The sequence below is a fragment of the Piliocolobus tephrosceles genome, chromosome 16, assembly GCF_002776525.5.
Source record: "Piliocolobus tephrosceles isolate RC106 chromosome 16, ASM277652v3, whole genome shotgun sequence".
Classification (NCBI taxonomy): domain Eukaryota; kingdom Metazoa; phylum Chordata; class Mammalia; order Primates; family Cercopithecidae; genus Piliocolobus; species Piliocolobus tephrosceles.
This window is the reverse complement of record NC_045449.1, coordinates 52,670,022-52,687,584: the sequence shown is the minus strand read 5'-3', so window position 1 is coordinate 52,687,584 and position 17,563 is coordinate 52,670,022. Positions and strand designations below refer to the sequence as shown.

Genomic DNA, 17,563 nt, shown 5'->3' with positions numbered 1-17,563 from the left:
CGCAGGGAAATGTAATAAGCAACCCAGGATAGATGAAGTTATTGGGTTACCTTTCCAGACGCTGGTGGTCTGAGTTTCCCTTGCAGCTACCTCTGTGGGAGCTGACAGGAGTGTTGGAGTTGCTGGACGTGTCCACCAGTGTAGGAGGCCAGTGGCTTAAGAGCCACTGCTGAGCCCTGGCCAGGAGGGCATCCTGAGTGGGCCTGTGGAGTGGGCCCCGCCTCCTGGCTGGCTTTCCAGCTCCCCCCAGCAGGGGGAGATGCTGTCTTCTCTGTGTTGGGGAAAGAGGGAGAAAAGGAGGGGGCCAGGGATTGGGAACCTCATTTTAGGATTGTTGAGAGGCTTTGGAGCTGGGGCAACTGCTTGGGGATGTTTGCTTGAGGCCCTTCCTGCAGAGTATTCCTGGGGTTCTGGGACTGGCTTTCCCAATTGTGGGGTTCCAGCTGCCCTGGGCCAGGGAGATAGCCAGCCTGCCCGCAGCTCTTCTTTCTGAGGGGCTTAGCGTCTGCCATTCCCAGAGCTTGGGCTGGCATCTGGGCTAGGGCTGGGTTGCCCAGCGCCTGGCAGAAGCCTGGAAACCACATGCCTTGGAACTCGGCGGAAGCAAAATGAAACCACCGATTGTAGCCAGAGCACGCGGGTGTCCACTTCCCGTAGACACCCTGCAGCGAGCCCCAAGAAGGAAAGGTATGGGCCACAGGGCAGGAGATAAGAGGTGAAGGATGGAAATGGTTAGTCCCCAGGGTCTGCTGCAGCCCCTGAGCGCCTCCCACCTCTCCTCACTTCCCTGAACACTTGCTCCTCTTTCCCCAGAGTACAGAACAGCAGGCTGGGTAAGGGGCAGAGCTTCTGGTTTCTCTCAAGTCCTCTCAGCGTAGGAGCTTTTCTGTTTGGCAAGTCCTCACTGAGTATCACCAACAGGCTCAGCCTGTGGAAGACAGAAGAAAACATGAGATGGGCCATCCCTGGCCCTCACAGTGAACATGTTAGCAAGAGAGACTGTTTCTGGTGAGAGGCAGCAGGTGGAGACTGTGAGTGATTTCCTTCTGGGGCCCACCGCCCAGGGAGGTGGGAGCTGATGACTTCCCTCTGGCTTGGGCTGCCTGCCAGCCTTTGACTTTATTTACCTCTTTTGCAGTCTTGGAATCACGGGTGGAGGCTTTTGATGGGGTTGCCTGCTTCCCTGAGTCCATTCGCTGATCTCTGCTTTTTCTTCAGGCCAAAGGGGGCTTGAGGATTAAGGCTTTCTTTATTTTTCTGGAACTGATTGCTTCTGTGCGTTCTCCTCAGTGGGGCTGAAAGGCTGACAGAAGTTTCCCTCAGCTCAGACTCGGCCCAGCCAGGTTGGAGGAGCCACCCAGGGGCCTGGGACCCAGGCCAGCTTTGGTTGAACCCTCTTCTCTGTGCCATTGCCCGGAAGAGCAGGCAAGAGTGAGGCCCACTGTGCAAGCCAGTCTGAGTGGCAGCGGGGCCATGGGGGAGGCGGCCAGGATCCTTCTCCCCAATGTGGGAGGAAGACAAGCTTCATGACAACACCTGCCTGCCTAGCACCTCCCAGAACCCTTACACTTTCTCTCTTTCCCTTTCCCAGGATGGAGGGCAACAGCTCCCCCCAACCCCTGCTCTCTGGGTGACCAAAGAAACTGGGGCATGGGTGTAGGGTGGAGCCAGGAACCTTGGTGTCCTGCCTCCCAGCCTCGGGCTCTGCCTCTAAGCCCCCGGGGGAGGCAGGCAGTGAGAAAGTGGGTCAGTCCTAGCACGGGGCTGGGGTCTAGGAAGGGACTCCTGGCCTCCCTTCTCTATGGAGGTGTCCCCTGGCACACCTCTGTGTTCACTGCAGAGTGGGACCTGCTTCTCCCTTCCTCTTCCCTGCTCTGTCATTCCAAAGGGATTGAAGGCTTAGAATGGAATGGCCAGAGAAGGCAGGGTCAACCCTGAGGGGAAGTAGAAGATGCCAAAGTAGGTATTCACATTTTTTCTGAACTTGTTCAGCCAATACTTAGCATGGGGCCTGGCACATGGCAGCTCCCAGACCATGCTGATGGGCTCCAGCACGACTGGGCTCGAAGGGCAGGAAAGAACAGGAGGGCAGGCAGGCCTGATATCTGGGGCTCAGGGAAGCTCGCATCTCACACTCCATCCAGGGTGCTCCTGGGCCAGCCCTTGGCTTTTTCACTGTGCACTAAGCAGACCTTGCTTTCTTTTGGTCAGGGTCCCCCATCCCCCACAGCCTTTGGGCTCAGGAGATGGAACCTGGAGCTAGGGTTAGGTGCTTTCCTCCTTCAGATTCAGAGGGCTAGGAGGTCAGAGTGCAGCCTTTGAGGGAGGGGCAGAGTGAGTCTGGGGAGGACAGTCCTGGCTCTGGGTGAAGCTCATGTACCCCATGCTTGGTGAGTGCTCTATAAGGTTTGTGGGATGATACATGGATATGCTGGATGGGAGAGAATGGAAAAGAGAAGTGAACTGCAAGGAGCGGGGCTAAAGCATGAAGGATTGAAGTTAGACATTAGGAGGACCTTGTATCACCTGAATCTCAGAAGGAAAAAAGACATTTGTCCCCATCCCAAACCTCCTCTCTTATTCCCTTGGAGGGTTCTGGGAATTGCACTGAGAATTTTCTGGCTGTGTCTGACACTTTGCTTCCTGTTTCTTGGAGGCTGTAATGGTGCTGGGAGCTGGCTGCCCAGCTCCTGGCTCCAGCCACCTCTGGGTGTCCCTGTCCTGGGTGCTCCTATCTTTCCTAAGCAGGAAGGCCTCTTTCTTCGATGTCTGGGTGCTCCAGGTTCTGGGGGCCCTGCTTTTGAGTCCTGGTAACTGACGACTTCCTCTTTAGAATAAGCCTCTCCTGCCACACTCTGCTATGCCTGGGGGAGGCAGAGAGCGCTGGGACAGGGCTAGCCAGCCCTTCTGGTTGCTCCTAGTGTGGGTGGGTGGAGTCCTGGGCTGGGATGGGTTGCTGCTCCCGGCTTTCTGGGCTTTCTGGGCTTTCTGGGCTCCCTTTAATCTGCTGCCCATCACTCCACTGATGGAGACCTTCCCTTCCCTTCCTCTTGAGAGAGCCTGGTTGGCCAGGATGAGGTTGGGGCAAGGGGTGGTGAATGAGATCCCCAGCCATACCATGAGATGTCCACCAGCGCTAGGCCTCTGAGGGAGTACTGTTCCTGCCCTTTTTCTAGAATCTGCCCTGGCTTAGAAGCTGCAGCTCCAGACCGCTGTTTCTTTTCTGGTCCACCACTGGGTACCCTCTAGCAACATATACATCTCGCTAGTCTAGGACCTGGGAAAGCCTGCCTCTGTCTATAGGTGTGGTCCTCCTAATCCTCCCACTCCCAGCCTGAGGGCAGGAGACCCCTTTGCCATCCCTGACTGGCAGAAGCTGGCTGGGAAATTGGCTCCAGGAGCCACAGCCACTGTGTCCTTGGTTGGCCAGCTCCTCCTGGGCTCCCAACAAGAGGGTGAGGTCATCCAGTCCAGAGAGAGGACAGGTGTCCCTGGCTGCATGCCTGGAGTGGGGGTCAAGGAGGGGGCTCCAAAATAGCAACTGTGACATCAGGAAGCGGGAGGGGGATGCAGACACAGGAATAACCAGGCTATTAAAAGGCTGTAGTGAGGTCAGGGGGCCAAGTGGGATCTTTGTACCAGTGGGAGGCACAACCTGAAGAGCAGGGGCAGGCCAGTGGTGGGGAGGGTGGGTAAGTGGCACTGGTCCTCATGGTGCATCAGCCCCAGGACCGAGGGAGCAGGGGCTGTGCTGCCAGGCCTGAGGCTGACTGATGGGGAATGGCTGGATGCTGAAAAACTCTTGACTCTCCTTAGCAAGGCTCCATCCTCAAGTCTCTTCCTACTTGAGCACAGGGGTCATTATACCTGTTAATAGAAACCCTGGGAAATGGGAGGCAGTGGATTGTGGTGGTTAGAGCTCAGACTTGAGCCTCAGACATCCCAGCCCTGCCATGTAAGCAGCTGTATGACCTAGGGTGAGTGACTTCATCTCCCTGTGCCTCAGTTTTCTCATCTGTACCTCTCTCCCAAGGTCACCACACAGAATAAATGAAATGATGTATATGACGTTCTTAGCACTGCACCTGGCACATTGCCAGGGAGGAGCTACCTGTGCTGTGAGAATTGGCAGATGTTCCCTGGTCCCCTTTCCTGGACCGGTGAGGAAAGGGGACCGGGGACTCCTGTCTGCCCAGGATGAGTATTCCTACAACCTAGAAAGAAGCTGAGGCTGAGCAGCCTCTGGAGGCGACACTCCAGAATGAGCGGGAGTGTTTAGGGGACTCTCTGCTGGTTGAAGGGGTGGGGAGGCACCTCTCAACTCTGTGGGAGGGCAGAAGTTAAGCAAACCTCCATGGGGCTATTAGAAATCCAGGAAAGGTGCCTGTCTGCCAGCCTCTCCCAGGCCCTTCTGATTCCTTTACCTGCTTTGGAAGGCAAGAAGGAAGACGGAGGCTTGAGTCTGGCTTCTTGGTCTCTATCCCCTGGCTTGCTTGACAAGAGTAGCAGCCAGAGCTGCTCCCAGATGCATGGGTACCCCAGCCGGCGTCCTTCCCCAGCCCAGCCTCTGGCCACCCAGCGCTGTGGCCTTGGCCCTGAGTGCAGGCCCTCCCCTGTTCCCATCCCCCTCGCCTGGCGCTTCCTCCTGGGGTAGAACCGCCTCCCCCCCCATGGGGCCTCCTGGCAGCCGGCCCGCAGCTCCCTGAGCATGCTCCACCTATTTATAGACAGGGCCCTCCCCCAACTGCTATTTCAGTCTCCTGCCAGCTGCCGGCGGCGGCTCATTCGGGAAGGAGGAGCAGGGAGCCGGGCCCAGAGCTGTCACCCAGGGTTGGGAGGGAACACAGAGCCCGCCTGCCCGCTGAGCTTCCCTTCCTGTCCCAAGTGCTCAGCCATACCCCAGCTCCTAGGAATCAGGGAGAGGCTGGTGGTCAGATGCCCGTCTAGAGCAGAGCTGGGCCTGCACCTCTAGGGACTCCCTGCCCCTCCTGCCACCAGGAGTGCCCAGGCCGGATGAGGCACTTCCCCACAGTGCCGGTCCCATCGGCAGTGGCCTGAGGGAACCTTCACAGTGCGGGCTGCCCGACCACCTTCCCTTCAGCCTGCTCCCCGCCTCTGGCGGCCCCCTTCCTGGCATGCTGCTGGTGCCCAAGGCTCAGGGGCTCGTGGAGATGCTGCAGACCATCTATGAGACAGAATCCTGTTTCTCAGCAGATGGGATGTCAGGCCGGGAACCATCCTTGGAAATCCTGCCGCGGACTTCTCTGCACAGCATCCCTGTGACAGGTAAGTGCCTTGGTGTCCCTGCCTGCCCTCTGTCATTAGGCATCCTTGTCCCTGGGCTGAGCATCTGGCCCTGAGCCTTGCATAGATAGGGTCCTGCATAGATCTGTCTTGAGAGTTTTGTTGAGAATACACGGGGCTGGGGGATCCCTGCTCAGAGTGGCCCCTGTCCTCCCTGCCCAGAGCCTGCTGCTCCCCTGTGCCCCGCAGCTGTACTCTGCTGCATCTCTTCCAGTCCCTTCGGTCTCTGGCAGGGTCAGCATCCGCTGCTGGGGGCTGGGGGTTACTGGAGGATCCTGGCCTAGTTGGCACTGTGGTCAGAGGGGAGGAAGTGGGTCAGTGACCCGCCTCCACGCTGCCTGCTCCCCAGGTTTGGGCAAGGGAAGAAGGCGTAGCTGGGTGTCCACAAGAATAAAGGTTACCCCAGCTCCTCTGGCTTGGTTCTTGGGGCTAGAGGATCGAGTACAGTGACTTCCGCAAGTCCCCAGCCAGGAGTCTCCTGAGAATCAGACACTTGGGGAGGCTTGGTGCAGTTGTGATAGAGTTAGGCAGAGGCTGCCCACTCGGATATTGAGGGGCTTGGCTGCCTTAGCCCCTAGCTGGCTCCCGATAGCGCTTTTCTCCCCAGGTCTGGGTTGATTCCCATCTCATGAGGATGAAGAGGTGTTACTCTGGCTCAGATGGGCTTCAGGACCCCCTAATCCTGCCACCTTCTCAGCAGGAACTTTTTTGGCTCTTGGCTAGGGGTGGGGTCCCCCAGAGCCGGGCCACTCCCTCCCTCACTCTCGGGAACCTGTTGGCAGCATCAAGCCTTCCTGGCACAGCCTCCCCACCAGGCCGGCACCACAAGATGCTTCCTCCAGGGAGGGGCCTGCTGGATCCATGCCTGCTCAGCCCCTCCTGGCAGTGGCTTGGCACTCAAGTGTGGGTGTCTGTGTGTGTGCATGTGAATGGGGAGTCCTTGCTTCTGGATATGTGGGTGTGCATCCCAAGCTTCACATTGGAAGGTGGGAACTGTGTGCCTCTGCAGGTGCCTGTGATTTGGCTCTGAGCTGCCCAGGGATAAGGTTGCAGTGGGACTTGGATGTGTCAGAGCATGAATGTTTTAGGAAGATTCAAAAAAATCTTTGGGATATGGACTGTCACATGCCCAGGCAGGGATGCCCATGCAGTGTTCTCATGTAGAGGCATGGCCCTGAAGACTAGCCCTGCAGGGTATCCATGCAAGCCCTGGGGATAGGGGCATTACCCTGGGGCCAGCCCTGTAGGCTGGGGTGGGGATGGAGGCATAACCTTGGGGACCAGCTCTACAAGATACCCACGTAGTCCCCTGAGGTAGGAGCATATGCTTGGGGGCCACCTACACAGGTCCCTGGGATGAGGAATAAACCCAGAGGGCTGGTTCTTATCCTGGTCTGGAGTCCACAGGTCCAACTAAAGACCCTGCCTGCTGGCCTCCAGCCCATAGCCTCTGGGACTCAAGGTGGTCTCTTGGAAGACAGAATAATCACAGAGCATCTTCTTGGGACAGCTCCACCCTATCTGGCTTATCAGGTCTACCCATCCTGCCCTGTCCCCTCTGTTCCTTGCTACCAGCAGGAGCCAGCGGTTGGCCGGAAGTTTCCTCCTCAGCTTGTTCACTCACCTCCTTTCAGATTGTACCCCAGAAACCTCGCAGGCTGGGACCCTGCTCTCTCATCTCCTCCCTAGGCCTGGCTGCCCCTGCATGGACTCCCAGGCAGCCCCTCTCTCCAGATCCCTGTCTCCCCGCTTCACCCCCAACACTGGCTGGCCTTCAGAGTGGTGGCTTGGTCCATGCTGGCAGGAGGGAGGCGTGAGTCACCTCAGCGGCTCGGCTCGGGGAGAGGGCTAAGAATGTTCCCCCTGCGCAGCTCTGATGCTGTGTCTGTGACGCGGCTAGGGACAGATATAGGCCTGGAGCTCGGCTGCCTTGTGTTTTTTTTTTTTGGACTCTGGAATGTAAATAGATGTTTCAAATAGAAACACTTTAACCTTTGGGTTAAAAAAAATCCACCCCGGATAAACACGGCCATGAGGGCCCAGGCAGCCTGGTGTTTCCCTCCCCACCCCCTTTCCCTGTCTCTTGATCGGTCTCCAGACAGGATGCAGGAGCCTATGGCTGAAAAAGCAGGTGTCCAGGGAAGCTTCTTTGGACAGTCTGAATTGTGCAGGTCTCCCAAGCCCAAGGCGTTGGAGCAACGGTCTTTCGAGGGTGGTGCCTGCCTGCCACCTCCAGCAGCATCTTTGGAACCCTATCTTAGGGACAGCCTTTGCTCTCTGGGCTGTCTTGGTTGCTGCCATTGCCCAGCACCTAGCACAGTGCCTGGCACATGGATGAATGAATGTCGCATGGGGAGGGCTGGAGTCCAGAATTGCTGGCAGGATTCCTGGGCTCTATTCTGGGGCTTGGACCTCTGGTTGAATAGAGACAGCTTTAGTGAGTCACCCCAGCGGGTGAGACAGAGCCTTAGCCTACCAAAGGACAGGGGCACTCTGCTGTTCTTGCTTGAAGAGCGGGGCAGATCTCAACATCTGCTCTTAGCGATCAGAGGTCTCCCTTGATGGATGGGGTCTCTGCCTGGCCACCCTGCCACAGGCCCCCAGTACACCGTGAGCACCACCATCATCCAAGCTTGGTTCTGGCTTGGGGAGCCTGGGAGTTTGAACTCTAGTCTGGGATTCTCAAGGACACAGAGGTGGGGAATTTTCTGCCTCCCTTATGTGGACCCTGGATTCCCCTCTGTCCTGTACTGGGTGGAGCTGATGCTCAGACAATGTACAGGACTTTATGAGACGGCATGGAGGAGGAGTCTGCTTTTCCCATGGAGGGAGGGTGTGAATCCTGCTTGTGCCAGGAAGGAATGCTGTGGACACTGGGAAGTGCCATGGGGTCCAAGTTTGGTCTTAGGGCTTTCCCTGGATATTCTTGTTTGTGCTTTTCAGACTTTCTGGGTTTGACTGTGTGTGTAGGTATATAGTGCCAGGAGGGGAAGAAGTGCAAGACTCAGGGGGTGAGAGTGGAACTATTATAATGCACTAAGTGACAAGGCTATCAGGTACTTTCCCTGCCTTTTTTTTTTTTTTTTTTTGAGATGGAGTCTCGCTGTTTTGCCCAGGCTGGAGTATAGTGGTACGATCTCGGGTTGCCACAACCTCCACCTCCTGGGTTCAAGCGATCCTCCTGCCTCAGCCTACTGAGTAGCTGGGACTGCAGGTGCACGCCACCATGCCCGGCTAATTTTTGTATTTTTAGTAGAGACAGGGTTTCACTGTGTTGGCCAGGCTGGTCTCGAACTCCTGTCCTCGTGATCCGCCTGCCTCAGCCTCCCACAGTGTTGGGATTACAGACAAGAGCCACCGCGCCTGGCCCTTAACATATCTCTTTTAGGAAAGTATTGATAGCTGTGGTGTATAATTGGGAAGGATCAGAGAGGTTAAGGAACTTACTGGACATGGTGGCTCATACCTGTAATCCCAGCACTTTGGAATACTGAGGGAGGAGGATCACTTCAGGCCAGGAGTTTGAGACCAGCCTGTGCAGCATAACCAGACCCTGTCTCTACAAGAAAATGTTTTAAAAAAGTTATCCAGGCATAGTGGCATGCACCTGTAGTTCTACCTACTCAGGAGGCTGAGGCAGGAGGATTGCTTGAGCCCAGGAGTTTGAGGCTGCAATGAGCCATGATCACTGTGTTCCAGCCTGGGCGCTATAACAAGACCCTATCTCTTAAAAAAAAAAAGGGAATCTGCCCAAGATCACAGAGTAAGTGAGAGCTGGAATTTGAACTCAGGTCTCTGGGTAGGACCATTGCTAATCTACATAAACCTGCTTTTGGCTGGGCTGGGTGGCTCACACCTGTAATCCCAGCACTTTGGGAGGCCTAGGCGGGTGGATCACCCGAGGTCGGGAGTTCGAGACCAGCCTGACCAACATGGAGAAACCCCATCTCTACTAAAAATACAAAAAATTAGTCAGAGTGGTGGTGTATGCCTGTAATCCTAGCTACTCAGGAGGCTGAGGCAGGAGAATCGCTTGAACCTGGGAGGCAGAGGTTGCGGTGAGCTGAGATCGCGCCATTGCACTCTAGCCTGGGCAACAACAGCGAGACTCTGCCTCAAAAAAAAAAAAGAAAAAAAGCGCCGGGTGCGGTGGCTCACGCCTGTAATCCCAGCACTTCAGGAGGCTGAGGCAGGTGGATCACAAGGTCAGGAGATCGAGACCATCCTGGCTAACATGGTGAAACCCCATCTCTACTAAAAATACAAAAAATTAGCTGGTGTGGTGGCAGGTGCCTGTAGTCCCAGCTACTTGGGAGGCTGAGGCAGGAGAATGGTGTGAACCCGGGAGGCGGAGCTTGCAGTGAGCGGAGATTGTGCCACTGCACTCCAGCCTGGGCAACACAGCGAGACTCCGTCTCAAAAAAAAAAAGCTTCTTTTGTGCAGATTTTTAAAAGGTGGCCCTTCTTCTGGATAGATACGTCCTCATACCAGTGTGCATGGCCTGGCGATTGGAGCTTGGGTTAGATTTCAGCCCCAACTCACCCCTTTAGATGAGAGCCCATGTGCAATATGCAACCTCCACAGCCTTATGTGCTGGGCCTGTCAGTGCGCTGAGCACAGGAACCATTCTGGCCTCAGGGGCCTCCTGGGGTTCTGAGAGAAGGCTTTATTTTCTGTAAATACTGAGGACCACTTGGTCTGTGGTCTTCCTCCCTGAGGGGATTTTAGCCCAAGGAGAGAAGGGGGCTCAGGAGCAAAGTTGAACACCAGCCCCCGTACAACCCCCTGTAGCCCCGTCCCCCGCCTCATCCCCTCTTCTTGTTTTTGAGACCCTCAGCTGTCCCTTCCCTGCCACACAGCTGCCACACAGGAAATCAGATTAACTGTGTCCACACACACAGCTGTAGCAGCTGTTAGGTTGGCAGCAGGCAGCCTGGGGACACTGTGAGACAGTGGTTCTCAAACTTTTGGTTGCATCAGTATTACCAAAGGAATGTATAAAAATGCAGATTCTCAGACCTTGACACCCTGCCCCCCGCCCCCCCCAAAGGTTTGGATTCCGTAGGGCAGCCCAGGAACCAACGATTTAAACTCATGTCTCAGGTGATTCTGATGCGAGTGGACTCAGCCCATCCTTGGAGTAAGAGCTGTGTGGACATGGGTCACAGGGCCCAGCAGTCAGCCAGTGGATGTCCTCAGCATCCCTGGAAGGCTTTGGTGGGTCTTGGCACTCCTGGGAGAAGGGCCTATACAGGAGGAGGGAGGCTGTCGCCCCAGAGAGAGGTGAATCCAGCTCCCAGCTGCCTGTTAGTCGGGAGAAAGGATGTTTCCAGCCACCAGGGAGCAGGTGTCTAAACCCCAGTGGAATGGGGGATTATGGCAAGCAGCCAGGTGGGCAGGACACCCTGCTGGACACCCAGGGCTGTGCTGTGCTTGGGGAGTGGAGGCAGATCTGCTTTGGAGCCCCTGCCATTCCACCCCAGGTGTGGAGCAAACAGTCATAGCAACAGCTGCAGACTTTGAATGGTTAGTGTGCCTTTTACTTGCCTGTACCTTTGTACCCAGGTATGTGCCAGAAATGGCTGGACTGGGAAATGTGAGTCTCCTTCCCCAGAGAGCATCCCAGGATCAACTACTAATTCTATTTGTGCCAGTGAGAGATGCTTTGTGCCTTCCATCACGGCTCTGCATCCCGAGCTTAAGGTCCTTCAGAGTCACAGTCTGCCTCAAGGTTTCTGGGAGTTCCCTGCACTTGATCCCATTCTCCCCTGCACTCCTGGGCTCTGATGTTCTGGGGACCAACCAGGTGTCCTTGTCTAGATCTCTGGATCCTTAATACAGAGTTTGATCCCTTGTTGCATCTCTCGTTCAGTTTGAGATCGGGCCTTAGTGTTTCCCCTTCTGTTTTTTAGTGGGGAGCAGACAGAGAGCCAGAAGAGCTGATATTAAGCCCTGGGTCCTCCATCTCCTTTCCAGGTGACCTTGGACAAGTCTCTTCCTTCTCTGGCCTCACTTTCCTCCTCTGAAAACTGGGGGAATTGAGTTGCTGATCTTCAGGCCCTTCCTTCCCTGACACTCTAAGGGTCTCTGAGGTCAGTTTCACATTGTATCTGCTTTGTGGGAAGAGGGGCTTAGGGCCTCCCATGTCCTCAACCCAGGAGGATGTGGACTAGAACTGGGGAGAGAGGTGTCACCTGCAGTGGGGCTCAGTGAGGTTAGAGCCCAGGGAAGAATTTTGGACTGCTTGCAGCTGGGGGCCCCGAGAGCAAGGCCCGAAACTTGTGCTCATCTGTGCTAAGTAATGTTTTCGAGGGACAAAAGGGATCCCATAGCTGTGGCCTGAGCCACAGAGCACAGAGTGGCCCTTCCTGGAGGTAGTGAGGCAGGTGAGATGGCCTGCAAGTGCGGGAGTGGGAAGGAGGCAGCTCTCGAGATTCCTCCTCTGGCATTGACACCTAGCCACTGGCTGCACTGGCTTGTGTTGTGTGTGACCCACAAGAAGGGCTTTGTTTGTGACAGGACCACACAGTGACATTCAGACAGTCTGAAATGAGTGCTAAGACTTCCCTCTGGTGGGAGTCTGAGGCTGGCACCCTTAGAATCCAGGTGGTCTGTGAAGTTGGCTCCACTTAAAAGATTTGGGAATTCTAAGTATTTCATTTTATGCGCTTTATTATTTATTTATTTATTTTGAGACAGAGTCTCGCTCTGTTGCCCAGGCCGGAGTGCAGTAGTGCAGTCTCACCTCACTGCAACCTCCGCTTCTGGGTTCAAGCAATTCTCCTGTCTCAGTTTCCTGAGTATGTGGGACCACAACTGGTTAATTTTTGTATTTTTAGTAGAGACGGGGTTTCACCACGTTGGCCAGGCTAGTCTTGAACTCCTGACCTCAAGTGATCCTCCTACCTCAGGGTCCCAAAGTGCTGGAATTACAGGTGTGAGCCACTGAACCTGGCCGATTTTAATGCACTTTAGAAACATCCTGAGAAGGCCAGGCGTGGTAGCTCATGCCTATAATCCCAGCACTTTGGGAGGCTGAGGCAGGCGGATCACCTGAGGTCAGGGGTTTGAAACCAGCCTGGCCAATGTGGTGAAATCCCATCTCTACTAAAAATACAAAATTAGCTGGGCGTGGTGGTGCATGCCTGTAATCCCAGCTACTTGGGAGGCTGAGGCAGGAGAATCACTTGAACTTGGGAGGCAGAGGTTGCAGTGAGCCAAGATCATGCCATTGCACTCCAGCCTGGGCAACAAGAGTGAAATTACATCTCAAAAAAAAAAAAAAAAAAACCATTCTGAGAAGTGGTCCACAGGCTTCAGTAGATTGCTGAAAGAGTTCAGGACACAAGAAATATTAGGAGCCATTAATAATAGCCCTGCTTGGCACCTCTTGATCTTCCCAGGCTCTGTGCCAAGCTCCTCCATGTACATTCTCCTGAGCCTAACTACCCTGGCAGGTGGGTGCTCTTCTGCCTCCCAGTTTATAAATGCCTGCATGGAGCGCAAGGTGGTGCTCCGTGCCCTGCCCTAGGAAGGGGGGTGCCTGAATTGAACCCCAGTGACCTCTCACTCCAGAGCCCTTGCTCTTAACCACTATGTGATGTGTGTTCACTTGTGTTACTTAAGGAATTGTGAAAATTGCTAGGTGAGAGTCAGACACAGCTTGCCTGTGTGGAAATAGTATCTGAATTGTGGTAGAACCTGTTGAGCCTAAATTGGCCTCACTAGTCACACAAGAGCACAGAAATAGATCATGGGAAACTGTCCTTGGTGGGGAGGGGTCATTGGTGTCACAGCGTCATGGGCTCAGGGTGTGAAATGCTGTTCTCCGCCTCCTTCCAAACTCCCTCAGGCCAAGACAGGAACAAGAGCCTTTCCCCAATCTCCAAGAGACAGAACAAGGTAATTAGAAGCTGCTGACTCCCCAGCCGGGTGAGGGAAGTCCTGAGGGCCTGGGTGCTGGTGGGAGATTCTGCCCTCCAGGGTAGGCCAGTTACCCAGGGCTGTGTCTTAAAAAAAAAGGGAACCTGGACTGGGTGCAGTGGCTCACGCCTGTAATCCCAGCACTTTGGGAGGCCAAGGTGGACAGATCACCTGAGGTCAGGAGATAGAGACCATCCTGGCTAACACGGTGAAACCCTGTCTCTGCTAAAAATACAAACGATTAGCCAGGTATAGTGGCACGTGCCTGTAGTCCCAGCTACTCAGGAGGCTGAGGCAGGAGAATTGCTTGAACCCGGGAGGTGGAGGTTGCAGTGAGCCGAGATCACCCCACCGCACTCCAGCTTGGGCCACAGAGAGAGACTCCGTCTCAAAACAAAAAAAAAAAAAAAAGAGAGAGAGAACCTGCTCGGGCATGGTGGATTATGCCTGTAATCCCAGCACTTTGGGAGGCCGAGGCAGGCAGATCACGAGGTCAAGAGATCAAGACCATCCTGCCCATCATGGTGAAACCCCGTCTGTACTATAAAAATATAAAAATTAGCTGGGTGTGGTGGTGCGCGCCTGTAGTCCCAGCTACTCAGGAGCCTGAGGCAGGAGAATCGCTTGAACCCGGGATGCGGAGGTTGCAGTGAGCCAAGATCGCACCACTGCACTATTCCGGCCTAGCCACAGAGCGAGACTCTTGTCAAAAAGAAAAGAAAAAGGGAACCTGCACAAGGTCACAGAGTAAGTGAGAGCTGGAATTTGAACTCGGGTCTCTGGGTAGGAACATTGCTAATCCACATAAAAGCTTCTTTGTGCAGATTTTTAAAAGGTGGCCCTTCTTCTGGATTGATACGTCCTCATGCCAGTGTGCATGGCCTGGCGATTGGAGCTTGGGTTAGATTTCAGCCCCAACTCACCCCTTTAGATGAGAGCCCATGTGCAATATGCAACCTACACAGCCTTATGTGCTGGGCCTGTCAGTGCGCGTCCACAGTTTGTGCTCCTAGAGCACAGGAACCATTCTGGCCTTGGGGGCTTCCTGGGGTTCTGAGAGGAGGCTTTGTTTTCTGTAAATACTGGGGACCACTTAGTCTGTGGTCTTCCTCCCTGAGGGGATTTTAGCCCAAGGAGAGAAGGGGGCTCAGGAACAAAGTTGAACACCAGCCCCGGTACAACCTCCCCTGCTCCCCTCCCCCTACCTCATCTCCTCTATTATTTTTGAGACCCTAACCTGTCCCAGGGCTGGCTTATACTGAGCACATAAGACACCCCCCACGTGGGAACCAGACTGCACACGTGTGTGTTCAGAGGGAACCTCCCTGTTCCAGGAGTCAGGACACCTGGGTTCAGATTCCTGTTTTGCTGCTGCTTAGCTGGTAGGATCATCTGCAGAGTAGCTTCTCTAAGAGGCTTGGTTTCCTCACCTGTGTCTTGAGGGTATTGAAACAGATGATCTCCAAGGTCCCTTTCACTCGCTCTTCTCTTGTGAAGGCAGCTCCTCAGATCCAGGGAGTGTCTACACGGACCTCATTTATGTCCTGTATAGACATTCCAAAGGGCGTAATAATGCCCCATGCCTTGTACCCTATGCCCCTTGGGTCCCCTCCCCTCCTCCTAGCTTTCTGGGGCTGGTGGCTTCTGGAGCAGGGTCTTTTTTTTTTCTTTTTTTGAGACAGAGTCTCGCTCCTCTGATGCCCAGGCTGGAGTGCAGTGCAGTGGCGTAATCTCGGCTCACTGCAAGCTCCGCCTCCTGGGTTTACGCCACTCCTGCCTCAGCCTCTCAAGTAGCTGGGACTACAGGCGCCCGCCACCACGCTTGGCTAATTTTTTGTATTTTTTAGCAGAGACGGGGTTTCACTGTGTTAGCCAGGATGGTCTCGATCTACTGACCTTGTGATCTGCCTGTTTCGGCCTCCCAAAGTGCTGGGATTACAGGTGTGAGGCACCGCGCCCGGCCGGAGCAGAGTCTTTTTAAAAATTTATTTTAGGCCAGGCGCAGTGGCTCACGCCTGTAATCCCAGCACTTTGGGAGGCTGAGGTGGGCAGATCAACAAGATCAGGAGATCGAGACCATCCTGACTAACATGGTGAAACCCCGTCTCTACCTAAAAATACAAAAAATTAGGTGGGTGTGGTGGCATGTACCTGTAGTCCCAGCTACTTAGGAGGCTGAGGCAGGAGAATCGCTTGAACTCGGAAGGCGGAGGTTGCAGTGAGCCAAGATGGTGCCACTGCACTCCAGCCTGGCGACAGAGCAAGACTCCGTCTCAAAAAAAAGGAAAAAAATTATTTATTTATTTTGAGACGGAGTCTCGCCCTGTTGTTGCCCAGGCTGGAGTGCAATGGCGCGATCTCGGCTCACTACAACCTCCACCTCTTGGGTTCAAGCGATTCTCCTGCCTCAGCTGGCCAAGTAGCTGGGATTACAGGTGTGGGCCACCATGCCTGGCTAATTTTGGGTTTTTTTTTGTATCTTTAGTAGAGATGGGGTTTTACCATGTTGGCCAGGCTGGTCTGAAACTCCTGACCTCGTGATCCGCCTGCCTTGGCCTGTCAAAGTGCTGGGATTATAGGCATGAACCACTGCGCCTGGTCTTATTTTTATTTTTATTTTATGGAGCAGGGTCTTTTAGAGCCAGGTGCTAAGCCTCTTGGGTCTGCCAGGCAGGTCCACACTGTGCCAGCTGCCTCCCCCGAGGGCTTCTCTAGGGGGAACTAAAGGTCCCATTTCCTTGCTGGCCAGGGTTCTTGTCACAGGGATTCTTGAGTTGGAGATGCTGTCTCTTGAGAGGGGGCTTGGACCTGGGGTGCAGCTCATGGTATGTTCAGAGCAGGGGGAAGGCTTGGCCTTGCTCTTGGGAAACTAGATGTGTTTTTTACTGTGAACTCTTGTTCCCAAGGCACTGCTGAAACCTGTCCCTCATGGCCCAGAGCCACTTGTCTGTTTGGAGGCAGTGTCTCTTTGCTTGGACACCGTTTTTTTAGACTAAGGCTGTGCTGGCAGTAGTCCCAGGGGTTGCCCCGCGAGCACCTACATCATCTCCCCCAGAGGACCAGGCTCTCCCTCATGCTGCTTGAATCTGCCCCAGAGGCCCCCACTGGGCTGATAGGGTTCCTGAAGAGGAGGCAGGCCCAGCAGGATGGGAAAGAAGTGTCACTCAGGTGGTGCACTGCCCATGGCCACTTGTGCTCGTGAGCTGGGCAGGGCAGCTCCTGAGCCGGAACTTGCTATTTTTCTGGCCCCTCGCATGGCTAGAAACACGCAGCCCCAAGGCCGGGCGTGGTGGCTCACACCTGTAATCCTGGCACTTTGGGAGGCTGAGGCGGGCGGATCATAAGGTCAGGAGATCGAGACTATCCTGGCTAACACGGTGAAACCCTGTCTCTACTAAAAATACAAAAACTTAGCCAGGTGTGATGATGGGCGCCTGTAGTCCCAGCTACTCAGCAGGCTGAGGCAGGAGAATGGCGTGAACCCGGGAGTTGGAGCTTACAGTGAGCCAAGATTGTGCCACTGCACTCCAGCCTGGGCAACAGAGCGAGACTCTGTCTCAAAAAAAAAAAAAAAAGAAACACACAGCCCCACCCACCCAGCAACCCAGGCTGGGACTTCCCATGGAGGCAGGGTGGTCAATCCTGCAGAAAACCAGAAGTCAGGATGGTGTTGCTGCTTGTTCCTGAGGCCGCCACTCCCAGGAGAAGGAAAGTTCTCAGTCCCGGGAAAGAGGAAAGTAGAGCCAGGTGGGGGGCCCAGGGCTTTCCCCTGGAGCCTTGCCTCTGACCTCCGCAGGAGGTGGCTTTGCTGGCCTCTTGATTCCTATCAGAGTGAGACCCTGGCAGGTGAGGGAAGGACCCAGGGCCTTGTCCTCCCCTGTGACCCTTTCCCTGGCTTTCTTTTCCTTTTTTCTGTTTTCTTTTTTTTCTTTTTGAGACAGAGTTTCACTCTTGTTGCCCAGGCTGGAGTGCAATGGCGCGATCTTGGCTCACTGCAACCTCTGCTTCCCGGGTTCAAATGATTTTCCTGCCTCAGCCTCCCGAGTAGCTGGGCTATAGGCATGCATCACCGCGCCCAGCTAATTTTGTAATTTTAGTAGAGATGGGGTTTCTCCATGTTGACCAGGCTGGTCTTGAACTCCTGACCTCAAGTGATCCACCTGCCTCGGACTCCCAAAGTGCTGGGATTACAGCCACTGTGCCCGGCTCTTCCTGGCCTTTCAGTGGGGCTCTTTGCTAGCCAGAGCTCTTGGCCTGTCCTCTTAGGGAACAGTGCGCCTTTGTCTACCCTCTTTTTTTTTTTTTTTTTTTTTTTGAGATGGAGTCTCACTCTGT

At 54.7% G+C, this 17,563-nt stretch overlaps 1 protein-coding gene across 14 annotated transcripts in view; it reads left to right on the top strand.

Annotated features, from left to right (window-relative positions):
* Positions 1-17,563, top strand: part of HDAC5 (histone deacetylase 5) — a 48,829-nt gene that overhangs the window by 7,889 nt on the left and 23,377 nt on the right. For 8 of the 14 annotated variants that reach the window (XR_003306798.1, XR_003306797.1, XR_003306802.1 and 5 more), the window contains exon 3: positions 5,212-5,286. Coding sequence is in view for 6 of the 14 variants with exons in the window: in XM_026447651.1 (XP_026303436.1) it covers positions 5,212-5,286 (75 nt within the window). In the remaining 8 variants the exon portion in view is untranslated. Of the gene's footprint in view, positions 1-5,211; positions 5,287-11,281; positions 11,398-13,157; positions 13,208-17,563 lie in introns of those variants that run through there. The other 6 variants (XR_003306796.1, XM_026447649.1, XM_026447647.2 and 3 more) reach the window with 4 other exon arrangements.